Source organism: Mesocricetus auratus, unplaced genomic scaffold (genome assembly GCF_017639785.1).
Source record: "Mesocricetus auratus isolate SY011 unplaced genomic scaffold, BCM_Maur_2.0 Super-Scaffold_100010, whole genome shotgun sequence".
Classification (NCBI taxonomy): Eukaryota; Metazoa; Chordata; class Mammalia; order Rodentia; family Cricetidae; genus Mesocricetus; species Mesocricetus auratus.
The window spans coordinates 45532645-45546377 of record NW_024429194.1 but is presented as its reverse complement, the minus strand read 5'-3'; the positions used below and the strand labels follow the sequence as shown (position 1 = coordinate 45546377).

At 38.5% G+C, this 13733-nt stretch overlaps 1 protein-coding gene across 2 annotated transcripts in view; it reads left to right on the top strand.

The window, feature by feature from the left end:
• Pard3b (par-3 family cell polarity regulator beta) overlaps nt 1-13733 on the top strand; it is a 953942-nt gene that overhangs the window by 561488 nt on the left and 378721 nt on the right. For both annotated transcript variants that reach the window (XM_013113796.3, XM_005070579.4), the window contains one exon: nt 1151-1266. In XM_013113796.3, coding sequence (XP_012969250.1) covers nt 1151-1266 — 116 coding nt within the window. The remainder of the gene's footprint in view (nt 1-1150; nt 1267-13733) is intronic.

Genomic DNA, 13733 nt, shown 5'->3' with positions numbered 1-13733 from the left:
TGAAGTACAGACAGGTCCAATGACTTGCCCAGGTCACACAGCTAGCAAGTAGCGAGCTAGGATATAGACTAGTCCATTGTATTCTATGGCCCTGACTCTTGAGTGTCAGGACCCATTCTGTTTCCGCCCCCTGCATTCTAATAACAGAGGCTTCTTTAGTCATTCAGCAAGCTTCCATTTAACATTACTGATGGGGACTATTAAATATCAAGACTGAAAAATTAATTTTTAAGAAAACAAATTTGTCTAGTGTATTTAGATGAAACTTGATGTTGCTTCTGCTGTTTGTCAAAGAATCCTGAGTTTTCACTTTACAGAAATCACCCTGAGACGAGTAGCACGTATACATTTCAGCAAACCCGAGTACAAAGGAGAAAGCAGTTGCAATTTAATTTATGAAGATTGTGTATGGACTTGCTTCTAAACAAATATCAGCCACTATCTAAAATTTTTTATATAATCCCTTCTACTTAGTCCTCAACCACAAAAGAGTGTTCAGTAGAAGCAAAATTCTTTAGATTGACCCCAAGGACCAAAAATCCATACAGGACATTTAATGTATCTGTGTCTAAATTGTCAACTGTGACATTCCTGGGCTTTCTTTCGGTTTTATTGATGGACAGACTATCTGCTAGGCATTAGCATTACTCTTTGAAGATCACCCAAAAAGGTAAAACTCAGTCTCCTGCAGCCATCAGTCATTCGTGATGGTTTTCTTGAAGGAGATGTCCCTTTCACTGCTCTTTAAAAGCCCACTCATCCCATAGGAATCTCTTAGCCCACTTTGGGCTTTGCTAGTACCTAGCATCATCTTTTGAAGTGTTGGGGCTTCCCAGGCACCCCTCACCCACCTGAAGTTATATAGGATGCAGCAGTGTCCCAATTAACAGAAACGACTGTTATTAGCTCAGGTACATTTTATTTAAATTTTACTGCAGAATAAAATGCATAGGCCAGAATTGTTACAATCCATAAGAGAAATCTGAGAATCAAGATTTGGTTTAAAATACCTGACTACAGGCTGAAGAGAAAATGATGAGGGAATGTGTCCAATGTGCGAACTATATATTCATGTCCATTCATAATTTTCCTCCCTCCCTCCCTGCCTCTTGCTCTAAACCTAAATATAATATTTACCTTCTTTCCACAGCTCTGGGGTGGATTCCACAGTATATTTTCCAGATCAACATGTCAATTTCAGATCTGTGACGCCAGCCATGCAGCCTGAATCAATTAACCTGAAAACCTCCAAAAGCATGGACCTTGGTAAGTGACAGGGAGGTGCATCCAGGTCGCTTTTCCAATCTCTGCCCATCTGTCTTCCCAAAAGTCCAGTTTTGTTCCTTCAACTTCAGAAGCTGGGAGGGGGCACTGTTCACTCTGTCTTTCCATTTCCTCTCACACTTGTAATTGTGATAAATCTGATTGTGAAGGAAAAAGAGATGCCGATTTTTATGAAGCGTTCCACACAATGCTCTCCCTCTATAGATCAGGAAAAAAAAAACCAACTAATTCTGGAAAACTTGACTTCCACAAAAACTCTTCAACTCACACAGCTTTGCTTCCATGCGATTTCAGCTTGTCTATATCATGCTTGTGGGCATATCTGTTGTTTGGCCTAACAGGATAATGGGGTCAAATGATACTTCCAGATGGCCTCTTCCACTAAATATCCCTGAGTCCTATGACACTAGAGAGGTGAGGTGTCCCTCAGGTTTGTCACATTGAGGGTATTGAGGCACCCTCGTGTGGTACCTAAACAATCCTACTGATATTCTGAATACCATAAGATTTGGTGGCCTCAAGGGGAGATCCAGGACACTGGCAACAATTTAAACAAGGACTTGGGGCTGTAAGACTTCCCAGACACTGAAGAGCTTTGTCACCATTGTCTTGGAACTTAGTAACAGAGTATAGCATACTCAGAGCAAAATATTCATTGCATCTTGAGAACTCAGGGGCCAACCCCTGCAATTGTGTTTTCTTGAGGCATATTATAGTATTCATTAATAGTAACAAGGAAACAGAATCATCAAAACTGCAAGTCTACCCAGTGATCTGATAAATGGTGCTTATCTGCTGTTCATTTACAGCAGCTCAGGAAAATGTTCAATCACAATGAAACAAGGGAAATTGATTCCATTTTCTATAAATTAACTAAATCATTGGGAAGAATTTGCTCTAATCACCTATAGCATGAGACAGAAAAGCTCAACAAGGAGGCTGCCATGAGCCCTGGTCATAAGGGGAGTGTTTCCAGAGGAAACCTGTGACAAACCAAAGGGCTAATGTAAGACATCTGTGATTACTAAGATTTTAAGGAGCAATTAGTTTTCATGAAGTGCTTGATAAACATTTCCTCTCTGTCTTCCCAGTTTCTCTATAAAGAAAATAAATGGGTAAAAATGGCTCTTAATTTTTGGGAGAGAAATATATTGCTGTTTTTCTTCATTTAATTAAAAAGGGTTAGCATTGTAATTCTAAAATCTGTGCCAATGATAAAAATAGTATATCATCCATTTTAAGAGAGAAAAATACCACCAAGTTTACAAAATTATTAAACCTGTCATGTTAAAAGAGTATTTCTATTATTTTGTTTTTAAATTTTATTAATTCTTTGGGACCTTTATAAGATGTTTTAAACATATTTACCCCTCCCCTAACTTCTTCCAAATTCACCCCTTCTCTACCCATTTTCCATATATATATAATACATATAATAGTATATATATTGTTATTATTAAGTCCAAGTAGTGCTGTCCACATATTCTTGAGGGTATGGCCTTCCACTGGAGGGTGAATGATTTATCAGGGGCTACACTCTTAAAGAAAACTACTCTCCCACTTTCAGTTGTTAATAGGCCTTCAGCTAGATGTGGGACTCCATGCCTACCTCTTCTCTCCCTGTTGGAATTCCATCTGGCTCAAGTTTGCACAAGTCTTGTGCATGCTGTCCCTGTTAGTTACTAGTAGACATGATTCCTAGTAGGCATCACTATCTCTGGGTCTTAGACTCTTTGAGCCCCTCTTCTGCAATCATCCCTGAGTCTTGGGAAGAAAGGGCATGAGGGCATGGTACAGATGTCCCTTTTAGGCCTGGGAATTCCATAGTTGCTCATTCTCTATACTTTGCCCAGTTGTCGCTCTCTGTGTTTTTTCTCTATATATGTTTTTATTTAAATTAGAAACATGCATGCTTCACATGTTAATCCCAGCTCACTCTCCCTCCTCCCTTGTCCCTCCACCAACTCCCCCAACCCCCCCCCACTCCCCACATCATTCCCCAGGGATGATGAGGCCCTCCTTGGGAGGATCTCCAGAGTCTGTCATTTCATCCAGGGCAGGGCCTAGGCCCTTCCCCATGTGTCCAGGCCGAGAGAGCATCCCTCCATGTGGAATGGGCTCCTAAAGTTCATTCATATGCCATGGTAAACATTGATCTACTACCCAAGGCCCCAGAGATTTCTGAGGCCTCCTCACTGACACTACATTCATGAAGTCTGGATCAGTCCCTTGTTGGCCTGTCAGCCATCAGTCTGGGGTTCAAGAGCTCCCCCTTGTCCACTCAGCTGTCTTTGTGGGTTTCACCACCATGGTCTTGACCCCTTTGCTCATCACTTCTCCATCTCTGTCACTGGGTTCCATGAGTTTAGTTCAGTGTTTAGCTGTGGGTATCTATCTCTGCTTCCATCAGTCACTGGATGAAGGTTCTAGGATGGCATATAACGTAGTCATCAACCTTATCATCAGGGAAGGACTCTTAATGTAGTCTCTCCGCTATTGCTTAGTTTGCCAGTTGGTGTTATCTTTGTAGATCTCTAGAAATCTCTCTAGTGTCAGCTCTCTCCTCAAAGCTATAATGACTCCCTCTATTATGGTATCTCTCGTCCTGTTCCCCTCTATTCTTACCTCGATGTAACCTTCCTGCTCCCCCATGTCTTCTTCTCCCCTCCTGTTATCCCCTTTCTTTGTCCTGGTTCCCTCTCCCTTCCCCCCATGTTCCCAATCTGCTCAGGAGATCTTGCCTCATTCCAGTTTTCTGGGGTATCATGCATATCTCTTGGGAGCCTCCCTGTTTCCCAGACTCACTGGCACTGGGATTGTAGGCTAGCACTCATCTGATCCATGTCTAAAATCCATATATGAGTGAGTACATACCATGTCGCTCTCTGTGTTAAACACCATCTACTACTACAAATAGAAGCTTCTCTGATAAGGGTTGAGAGATGCATTGATCTAATACTGATACTTTATTTTTGAGAAAAATTTCTTTCAAATTGAAATCTTATTTCTGAAATGTGTATATGAGCATTCATCCATTGCATTTATTGTACATGATAGATATACTCTAATGATCAATGACAATACTGATGTTTGTTCAATTTGCACAACTGTCTATGGGTTATTTTGTTAAGGATATAAGTTCTAAACTAGAAGGCATTGTTCAAAATGCACTGTAGCAAAGTGGATGCTTTTAAAACATGTAAACAGAAGTTGTCAAAGTTGAACCCTTTCTGAGAAGAATGAATTTAAGGCTTAGAGAGTTTGGGAGTAGGAAGTATAGGACCATCTTGGTCTTTCTCCCCAGAGAAAGGTTGGGTGAGCTAATAAATGTGTTGTTTTTCACAGCAAGTAAGCCTAGTGATACTCTAGTGCTGAGTATTTAGAAGTATTTCCTCTTTTATTAGAAGAGTAGAAGGTTGTTGTGGTTTAAAGTGCCATTGAAAACTCTGATATATATATATATATATATATATCAAGATAGAGATAGATAGATAGATAGATAGATAGATAGATAGATAGATAGATAGATAGATGATAATGTTTAGGGGACAGATGCCCTCAGCAGGATAAAATACAATTTCAAAAGTTAAAAGCTAATAATAAACCCTAGGACTGGAAATGCAGTTCAGCTGGTAGAGTGCTTGCCTGCCATGCCCAAGGCCCTGGATTTAATCCTCATAAATAAAACCTACAATATTTAGGCAGAATACTCACATAATATTTATTTTAACCTGGAAAAAGCATCAGCTTCACAGAGTTAAAAATAAAAAGACATAAAAGGGCAAATGTTCATATTTATTTATTGAGTGATGACTATAGACTGGCTTGTTCTCTGTCCAAAAGTTTCCATGACCTAAGTGTGGTGGTAGATGCTTACAGATGCTTGTAACTCTAGCCACTTTGGTGGAAGGCAAGTGGAGCTGGATTTAACGCCAGCCTGGGCTATGCAGCCAGCACTGTCTTCTGAAAAGTCTGTAGGAATCTTCAAAGGGTCCATAACCTTAATCTGTACTTTGAATCATTTCACATGTTCTGATGAATTTTGAAAGGTGAGGAGATTTCAGTTACTTATTTTTATATATATTTCCAAAGAAGGGCATGTCTTATGAAGCTCCAACTTATACATTCCCATTCCTTTTCCCTAGTCACCGTGCACAGACAAGGCTTAGTCATAAATGAACTTTCCTATTGTACTGTGCACTTTGCTCAACCGTCCATGTACATGTTCGTGCCACATGTATTTTGGAGTCATTGCATAGTTATGTAATACTGAATGAATTGGAATCATTGCAGAGTTATTTAGTACCGAATGAATTTAAACTTTGCTTTTTTCTTATATTTAAATGGAACTTGAGCTTAATTGAAAGTTTTATTTTGCAGATTTGGCTTTTTTTTTTGAGTCTTTGTATTTTCTTATCTTAAATTTATTTATTTATCTTTCACAGTAGTCATTTGTTTTTTTTGCTATTTTTATTATACTAGTACAATGTTGTAAACCATTACTTGTGTTTTCACTTTTATCTTGACATTTTTTACTATAAAACATGTTTTGATGGGACTGGCATGAGTGCTCAGTTGGTAGTTTACCATGAAACCATGAGGACCTGAATTAGATGCCTAGTGCCTATCTAAAAAGCATAGATGTCAGTCACTTTGTAGTGCCAGAATTAGGGAAGCACATAGGAAGACGTCTAGGGACTCACCAGTCAGTGCGGTAGGTCAGTGACCTCCAGGAACAGTGAGAGACACTGTCTCAAATCTAAGGTGGAAAGTGACAGAGACTGACTCTGAGGTCCACCTGTGGCTCCCTCACCAAGATGTGTCCTGCTGCTCTCTCCCCAGTACACACACACACACACACACACACTCTCTCTCTCTCTCTCTCTCTCTCTCTCTCTCTCTCTCTCTCTCTCTCTCTCTCTCTCATATATATATATACACATAAACACAAATATTTTAGATTTATTGTCATATAATCCTATCTTGTCTTCCTTTTGTGTTTGGTTTGCTTTTTGGTGTCTTATTTATCTCATTTAATTTTTTCCAAGAGCTTAGGAAAGAAATGGTGGATAATACATTCTTATTCAGAGCATATGAGGTAGAAGACTATTTCTTCAGAAAAATAAAAAAATGATTTGACTTTTCCATCCTTCCATAAATTAGCATGCAACTTCATTAAATACTAAATACCTTTATATTAGTACATGGGTGGGTTTATAGACATGCTGGTTTATTGATAGATAAATCTGCCCTGCAGTCATTGCTACCCTGTGTAAATTATCACACTGTTACTCTGAATTTTAGTTGCTTATAGGATAATTCTCTTCTGATTTATCTTTTTAAGTAGAAAACAAGTTTTTTCAAGGTTAAGTTTCCTTGGCTCTTCAAATGCATTGACTGTCCCAGGAACATTAGAATCAGATCATCAAAGTGAGCTTAAAGTTTCAAAAGGAATGTTTCCTCAGTGTACATGTGTGAGTGCATCACGTGTTCATGTGTGCTTGTGTACATGTTTGTGTGCCTGCATATGTGTGTGTGCTTGTGTATGTGTTTGTATGTGTGCACATGTGTGTATGTGTGTGTTTAAATGGCATATATGCTTCCTGTGGGATACTTTATCAGGTCAAATAGGCTTCTTTGTAGCCCTAGCCTCCTACACTTTTTCATTAATTCCTTATTCTTTAAGTCAGGAATGGCTATTGAATTTTATTAAGTGATTTGTAGAGATCTATACAGGGTGACGGTATATACTTTTCTTTGCTAATAAACTAGAAACGAGTTAATTAATAACTTGTACACAATTAATCTCTGATTATTTTTGAATGCCTGTTTTCTCTAAATTTGTAAAGTTCATTTGATTAACTACAGTTTTATAGCTGAACCTGCTGCAGAAGGGTTTCAATTTCTCCACACTCTAAAGCATAACGAAAAACTGATAGCAATTGTACTTGTTATTCTTAATTCTTGTATAACTACTCTAGATTTGGGGAGGCAATTTTGCTTCAATATTTAGTAGATAATTTTGGAGTTTGCATGTGGTCATGTTTAAGACAGATCAATGATGATTGAAATAATAAGGACAAGAAATTTATTTTTAAGCAATTGGCTATAACTATGCTTTTTCAAGGGCTAGGGTACAATTTAAGTGACTGGGTAGATACTTCTGGGTTTTCCAGAAAAATCAATCTTTCCCTACTAATTGCAGACTTTACTCTATTTATTTAAATTACCAGAATTACTGTGTTCAGTCTGGATCCCTTTAATTTGTTCATAATTGAGCTTGTGTGGGTGCTGAGTTGGAAGCCCTCAGAAGCTGAATAACACAGCTGCCTCCTTGGCCTTTGGCATAGGGTTTCCCCCCAAGAGCTGCCCTTATTGGCAGGATGCCAGGGAGTTACATTCAAAGACTTTTTGATGAGGCATAAAAATCTTTAATTTCCAGGCTTGGTGTTTTATGACCCCATAATAGTGTTTAAGAATTAGTCTCAATTATTTAAGGGACAGCACTTCAAGATTTTGGCCCCTTTGTTGACCTAATCTATAGCCCCATTCAAAGTCAAGTTTAAAACACTGTTTCTCACACAATTGTGTTAAAAAAGAGTTTTGTGTCCTGTTTCCATTTGGGCTCACACTCTGTTTCAGATGGCGTCTGTGACACAGGAGGAGAGAGCTGAGGGCAGTGCAGCTGAGGAACTCTGGCCAGCTGTCTGCCTCTGCTCAATGGGAGGAAATGAGACTACAGTGATGTATGAGGCAGCCAGATGAAACTGTAGGCAGTTTTCCGACAATGGAGACTGCTAATATCACATGTTCCATGGCATCTCTACAAACCGCATATGTCTTGCATAACTGTCTCTAAACTCAGGAGGAAGGATAGGTTGACTGGTCATCTCTCAGGATGTGCAAGTTTGTAGTTTTATTCTTTGTTAGTTTCTTCTACTTTTTAAATTTAGGGAATGTTTATAGCATACACAGTTCATATAGACTATACACAACTTGATTCCCTGTACCTACAAAGGCAAACATTAGAAATATATTTTGAGTAGAACTCTTTCATAGGTGTGGGATATCCCTCTCAGAAAATGAATTGGCATCTCTCATGTCAGATCAAAGATGGGAATGAAATAAGTTAATTAACCCCACTCTACCTCTCTACTACTTCTTTTTAATTGTTTTTGTAATGATATATTTCATTTTCATAATAGAATATGACTAACATCCTGAGGACTGAATATAAAACGTATAAAATTTTATATTCTGATATTATACCAGTTTATTAATATGTTATTTATTGATGTATTGTAATATAAAACTTTATTCCCATGGATCTTATTTATTACCATCAATAACCAATACCTCTGAAGATGGTAAAAGCTGAATCAACTATTGCTCCTTTAGTCCTTAGTCTGACATTTAAGTAACAAACAAATGTGACTGGTAAAGAGACATTAGTGATAACCCCCAAAGGAAGTGCTTACTCACCTTCTGAATTAGTTAAAGAAGGGATCAAGAAGGAGCAGAGTGGGGTGAGCTCGATGCCCTGTGCCTTAGCAAAGTGGAAGAAGAGAACAACAGAGCCTCAGAGTCACTGAGAAACAAATGCTGACTGAGTACCCACCAGAGTACATGAAACCCCACGAGTCAGTAAGTGATGGGAGAAGGGATGGCTGTCCCTAGATTAAGCCCTCACAGGAAGGGAAAGTTCAGGAGTTAAGGGAAGGCTTCCAAAAGGAACTTGTGATGTAACGATGCTAACTTGGAGAGGAAAAGGCAATTAAAGACTCCAGTGTGGTTGCTTAAGAACTTACTGGTTGCCAGTGACTGGTGGAAAAGAGGGTCAGATGGTAAAAAAAAGAAGACTATTGAGGGTGATCTAAAAGAAGAAGAGCTACACAGCTGCATGAGAAGAAACTTGTAAATCCTAGCATGAGTTAGCAAGCCATTTGTAAACGACTAGGAAAGGGTATGATGGTGCATTGCTGAGGGTTCCTATCAGTGTCAGGTGGAGAGCAGAGCCACTGGGTTACTGTGTTAGGTTATCTTCAAGTGCACCTGAAGGATGCTGTTCCTACTGGGGAAGTGGGACCGCCTGCATATGGGACTTAGAAGTGTCATTCCTCTGCTCTAAATGGATCGTGACTATAGAGCGACTATCTGAGATCACTAGAAATCATCCAGAGTTAGCCTCAAATGCATAAAAAAATTGATTCTCACAAAGATGATATATTCCCCAAACACCTGGTGACCTCAGTGTGGATCCTCAGACATTCATATCCATGAAATAAGAAAAGGATAAAACTCTGGTGGCCACTGGCAATGAGCACGGGATCTATGAAATAACTGAAGACACTTTTCCTTGTTAGAATTTCTGAAGGGGCAAGTCATGGAAGTGTTATATGTAATATTGACATTTAATACATTTTAGTTGTTTTCTGGTTGCTATCAATGGGCTACATTATATACTGAGGTGTAGGTATAGCAGTGGAACACCCACTCCTGAAATATACTAATTAGAGGTTCATTATCACCCAAGGGAAGTTATATAACAAATACCATAAGATTCTGTGCTTGGGCTTTCTTAATGATCCAAAACAAAACAAAACAAACATTCAACAAGAGATGTGATCATTAGATAGCTAAGTTCCAGTGTGCTAGGAACAAAGCCTGCAATTGTGTTACTGTGCATTTCAAAATGTCAAAAGAAAGAATTTTGAAAGTTTTCGGCACAAAGAAATAATGTATGTTTGAAGAGATAAATAACTTTTAAGTACTCAAGGAGTCTGATAGAACCTGGTTATGTATAATTTGTAGAAAGGAAATCTTAAATGGAATTGACTCATCAATTTTTCAATAGACGTCGTCCCAGAGAAATGGACATTCTGTTGAGCTGACATAATTTTCACAAAAACTGGGTCCCCAGAATTTGGACAGGAAAGATGGCTCAGTGGGTGAAAAGGTTTCCCAGGAAAGCCTTGTAACATGAGTTCAATCCCAGAAACCCATGTTGGAAGGGGAAAACCATCCCCTGAAAGTCATCCTCTGAACCCTGCATGCACACTGGGACAAACACTCCCACACTCAACATATCATACATACAAATAACAAAAAGAGGGAAAGTATCTATCCAATGAGCACTTCCTGTATAAGTAACCATATGCAAAGCAGTATTCTAGGTAAATGACAAGATTGTTCATTCTCTTAGATAAACAGAAAATGAAGTTGTCTACCATGAATAAACAATAAAATTTCAGATATAGATAACTACGTCCTGAAGGCAAATTCAGATGGGGACCAGAATGAGGGGAGCAAGAACTTCCTGAGACAGTGATGGAAGGCAAGGAGGTTCTTGAACAGATTGTCGGAAACACAATTGTACTAGTGTAGGATTCCCAAGAGTCGGCATGACACTCGTGACAATGCCCTGTGCTATTAGCTGCTCTCCTGACATGCCTGCTCCTGAATGAACTTCTGTGTTATCAGATCAAGTAACACGACTGTTTTACTACAGTGTACACGTACAGGACTGTATTTAACTGAATACAGCATCTTAATAGACACCAGGACAGTGTAAAATGTTTCCAGATACTGTAGAGGGGCCCAGAAACCATGTCCAATGAAAACCAGTCGAAAGACATAAAGCTAACACCTGGAGGAAGGAAGTTTCACAGGGGAGCTCTGCTTAAGCCCTCTCCTGCTTGCCACAGAAAAATTTACATTTGTACATTGATGCACACCCCAGTTATATCAAGCAATGACAGCCACATCAGAAGACACAACAGGCTTATAAACTTGGTCTCTAGGGAGTTGTTAGTGACAGAAAACTGGCCCCTGGCTTTTTGCATGCATGGTACAGAGGAAAAACTATGTAAATTAAAACAACCCATAAAGACCAAGAAGAGAAAGAAACTTGACCATCACTGTGGAAAAGTACATGCATTATTTTTCAGTAAGAAAGACAGAATCTTTCAGTGCAAGGAGTTTTGTTGTAAGTGTTTTGCTTGTTTTGGATATTGGGGATCAAACTTAAGGTCTTAAACATTCTAGGAAAGAATTCTTGATCTGACTTACATCCCTAGCCCTATTCCATGCCTTCTCTCATTTTTAATTTTCAGGGAAAACCTCACTAGTTCCCTGAGCTAACCTTGAACTTACTATGTTGTACAGACAGGCTTCAAACATGTGACCCTGTTGCTATAGCCTTAAGTAGTTGGGATTACAAGGACACAACAGTACACCTTGCTTATTGTATTCTAATGATTTTATATGGCTAAAAGCTATAATTCTGACTGCGGAAAAAGCAACCCGAGTTTGCAGCAAGCACATGGCAGCACTTAGGCTTGAGAGACACCTAAACCAGTACACAGCATCTCCACCCTCAACAACCCCTTTGAGAACATTTAAAAAATCCACATTGAATTAACTAAAACCATAACAAGAATTACATTTCAAGTGATTCCTACATTTAAAAATGAATTCTAGATCATTGTTAATATTTACCGAATTTCAGAGACCAGATCTCTTCCCTGCATCTGTGGCTAGATGGTTCTTCTCAGTACAACAATACAATGCACAGACCCTGTTCAAGAGTAGATAGCATTCCCATGTGGGTTAGATAGCATTCCCATGTAGGTTGGAGCCACAGAGTAGGACTGGCTCTCTGTCAAGTGTATAATCCTCTCCTATAGGTCTGCCTGTAACCTTTCCCCAGCTTTAGTTTCCACATACCAGCAGAAACATTGTTTGGAAACGGACATTTCTTTCCCACCCTCCAGCTCCCAAATAACCGACTCAGAGGCTGAATATGAATTATAAATGCTTGGCAAATAGCACTTAAATTAACCCATATTTCTTACCTATGCTTTACCAGGTGGCTTGGTCCTTTTTAACATGGCATATTCATCTCCTGCTCCCTCTAAGTCTGCTTGTGACTCCTCCTCCAACTCTTCCCTTTCTCATCCCATCATCCTCAGTTTGACTTTCCTGCCTACCGGTATTCTGTTCAGCTTTTGGTCAGTCAGCTTATTATTTAAAACCAATCACAACAACATGTACTCACACAGTGTAAAGGAATATCCTACATCAATTGTGCTTTTTTTTGTTTTGTTTTTTTAGACAAGGTTTCACTATGTAGCACCAGCTGGTCTGGAACTCCCTACTTAGACCAGGCTGGCTTCAAACTTGCAAAGCTCCACCTTTGGGCTCTGCAGTGCTGGGTTTTAAAGTGTGTACTTTTGCCTTGGAAACATTTACAATGTGAATTGCTGTATTCATTGGAAATGATCCCTGTTATATAGAAATTACATTTTTATAATGGTTTATGTTTCTAGAATTTTCTGAAAATTTTGTCTCATTCCAGCCCACCCTTATCAGATTCTTTCTAATGCATAAATGCTCATAAAGAACTTTAATCATACTTGCTCTTATTTGTCTCCTATTGAGGGAGAGAATCATTTGCATTTTCAACAATCATATTTTCTTTATTTGAAGAAAAAAAACAGCTTTTGAAATAAGAACAATCCTTCACATAAAACACTTAACCCAGTGATATTTTTAGTAATGTTAGCAGTTGAGGAAGAAGTAATGTTACTAAGATAACTAGCAAGGAACCACTACATTGCATGTCTCCTTGCAATTGGTGGCTGACATTTCAATTGCTAGTAGAAATAAATTCTCTCAAGTAAGTATTGCATAATGTTAAATTTTCTTGCAAGAGATACAAAGAGAACTATAAAGTTTGAACATTTTAGTAACTGAATCTTGACTGTGATATTTTTCAGTTACCAGTCCATGAAGGTATTTATTAAACTGGCCTCTCTATATTAGAACATGATTTATAACTTGATGGGAAATCTTGATTGGTAGGGAAACTACCTTATCCTTTAAAACTGCCATGTTGAGTTGCTCTTAAAACTTAGTACCGAATTGCTTTCTTGTATGCGTACCTTAATTGAGCTCCTCTGTAGGAGTCTAATCCTTTTAAATAAGCCAAATATGAACCTTTTCCCTTCACTAGCTTTTGTTTCTTAAGCCATTGTTCATATTTAAATGTAACCCTGTGTTCATTTTAAAAGAACTTTTGTATTAATATAAGAATATCTCCATAAAAGTATGAAGCTGAAACAGCTGCTTAAAGAATGGAACAAAGTATTGAAATTCTCCTTGGAGTTACAAGCCAAATCCATTTCAGCCGCTTTGAAGTGAAACATGTGAAAGTCTCATTGGTTGAAACCATTACACTTAACATATAGCTGAAAGTCACATAATATATATATATATATATATATATATATATATATATATAATGGAGTTTGACAATTTCATAATTATCCCTTCTGAGAAGGATCCTGAATGAAAAGACTGACACTAGAAACACTTCAGGCATAGACTGAAGCACCAGTAAGAAGGGGAACAACCACTTCATCCTTAGGGGACATAGCTGGAATTTGTTA